This window comes from Propithecus coquereli, unplaced genomic scaffold (assembly GCF_000956105.1).
Source record: "Propithecus coquereli isolate 6110/MARCELLA unplaced genomic scaffold, Pcoq_1.0 Scaffold41, whole genome shotgun sequence".
Taxonomy (NCBI): Eukaryota; Metazoa; Chordata; class Mammalia; order Primates; family Indriidae; genus Propithecus; species Propithecus coquereli.
In genome coordinates this window covers 3519259-3521268 of record NW_012149841.1, presented here as the reverse complement: position 1 = coordinate 3521268, position 2010 = coordinate 3519259, and the positions used below count along the sequence as shown (strand labels likewise).

Below are 2010 nucleotides of genomic sequence, written 5' to 3'. Positions count from 1 at the left end.
GTGAGCCACAAGTAGAAAATCAAAATGTAACCTTAAAAATCAGTGGAAAAGGGGCCTCCTGATGTACAACAGTCTGCACTTACATATTCATAAGAATATCTGGGTTAAGAAAGAACACAGGTTGGCGGATGATACAGTGAATGTAAATATTAATATAAGTAAGGAAAGCACAGAATAAAGGGAATAGACAGGCAGAAGAGAAGGAAAGGACAAGGCAATTTCAAAATTATACTTTTTTGGTTAGGCTGTTTCAAGAAATTTTAGTAAATAAGACTACTTATTTTCTTTCTTTTTCTTTTTTTAACTTCGATTAAAGAAAAAAAAAGACTATCTAATGACCATGGTTCCACCTTTTAAAAAGAACAAATAAATGCCTAGGAAGTACTTTTCAGAGAAAGCAGCAAATATTTAAAAGATAAGTATTATTCCCAGTTAAGACCAAATATCTCAAAAGTCTACAGAAATGTTTCTATTTATTTTCAGAAATTCATGCAGCCATGTTGGTATGGTTGGTGTTCAACAAACCTCTTAAAGAGACAAAGGGGAAATATCCAGGTTTTTATATTTGGCCCATTATTTATGGACTGTTAACACTCATTTCTTGTTTTTACCTCAGGATCCAAGTTTCTGAAAACATACATTCTTGTCTTCTCCATCATTGCAAACAAATCAGGATTATCCTTGGCCCACTTCATATCCCAGACATCTTTTCGCTCCAAGTTTAACAACTCGCCAATTACTTGCTGTCCTGTGCTGTCTGTTACTCGAGCATCCAAGTCAAAGAAAGTTAGAATTCCTGAGATGTCTATGATAGCAAGACGACTAAAAGTAATGCAATTGGAGAAGGGGAAAAAATTGTAAAATTACTGTCAGTGATCATAAGAATAATTACCTATAACTACTGTTCTTCAAAATCAGTTTATCTGAAACCTGGAATATGATATGATAGAAATGGCTTTTTAAAAATTTTTTTTATAAATTTGATAGAAAATATGGACTACTCTTCATTTTGCTCCCTTGTGAGGAAAATGTATCCAAAGAGATTAAACCAACTGGTATGAAATATAAAATAGTCTCAATACCCTTAAAAGCTCTAAAGCTTTTTTACTATTAATAGTACCAAAAAAAAACTGCACTAGAATTTCTTTTTTTTTTTATCAGAACATTACGTGGGTACAAACGTTTAGGTTACATATATTGCCTTTGTACCGCCTGAGTCAGAGCTACAAGCATGTCCATATGCCCAATTAGAGAAAGACATTTAAACCAAACACATTATAGTAAAATCATACTGAATTTTAAGACAAGTTTATAACAAACACACCTGTCTTTACTCTTACTACACAAATCCAACAATCCCAATAAATAACTGCTAAGTCTAACATCTACGTGAAGAAAGTTTTCAGGCTTACCTAGAATTGCAATTCAAGGATAACTGGTAGGCTCGACAATTAAGGGAATATTTTTGAATCAAACCAACATGAGGAAGACTGTATCTCTGAATGGTGCCAGATTCACGACCCTATGGAAATTATTTTTGATTACTAAACCATATTTGCCATAATAATATTAAACTACAACTATAGGTCTCTCCATACGTCCATATATTTGTTTTAAAATCAAAGTGATAGCATCATAGCAAATTCCCAATTCTGATAACGAACATGTTATTAAGTACATATTTATCTAGAAATTTAATTAAAACCTTTTTAAAGCAGGTGAAGGTGGTCCTATTTTTTTTCATGTAATGTTCAAGAAAGAAATCAGAAACATAGCTCTTTGGTAATACACAAATTTTTACATCACAAGGTTATTTACAGCTGTCGTCTAGGTTAATATTCAGGGTACATTAAAAGCTAAAACATATAGCACTTGAATTAAATTTCACATACATATATGAAAAATCAATAGAAGATCATGATATGAAACATCAGGGTACTGAAAGTCTAGGTTTTTATCCTATAGCCATCTATCTGATACCAGTTTTTCGCAAGGAGAAAGATGATCTGA

The 2010-nt window shown here is 32.1% G+C and overlaps 1 protein-coding gene across 1 annotated transcript in view; it reads right to left on the bottom strand.

The window, feature by feature from the left end:
- The window catches only part of WDR35 (WD repeat domain 35), a 105729-nt gene that overhangs the window by 47120 nt on the left and 56599 nt on the right, over positions 1 to 2010 (bottom strand). The window contains exons 12-13 of the mRNA XM_012653065.1: positions 1413 to 1522; positions 612 to 822 (exon numbers count right to left, since the gene is read on the bottom strand). Coding sequence (XP_012508519.1) covers positions 612 to 822; positions 1413 to 1522 — 321 coding nt within the window. The remainder of the gene's footprint in view (positions 1 to 611; positions 823 to 1412; positions 1523 to 2010) is intronic.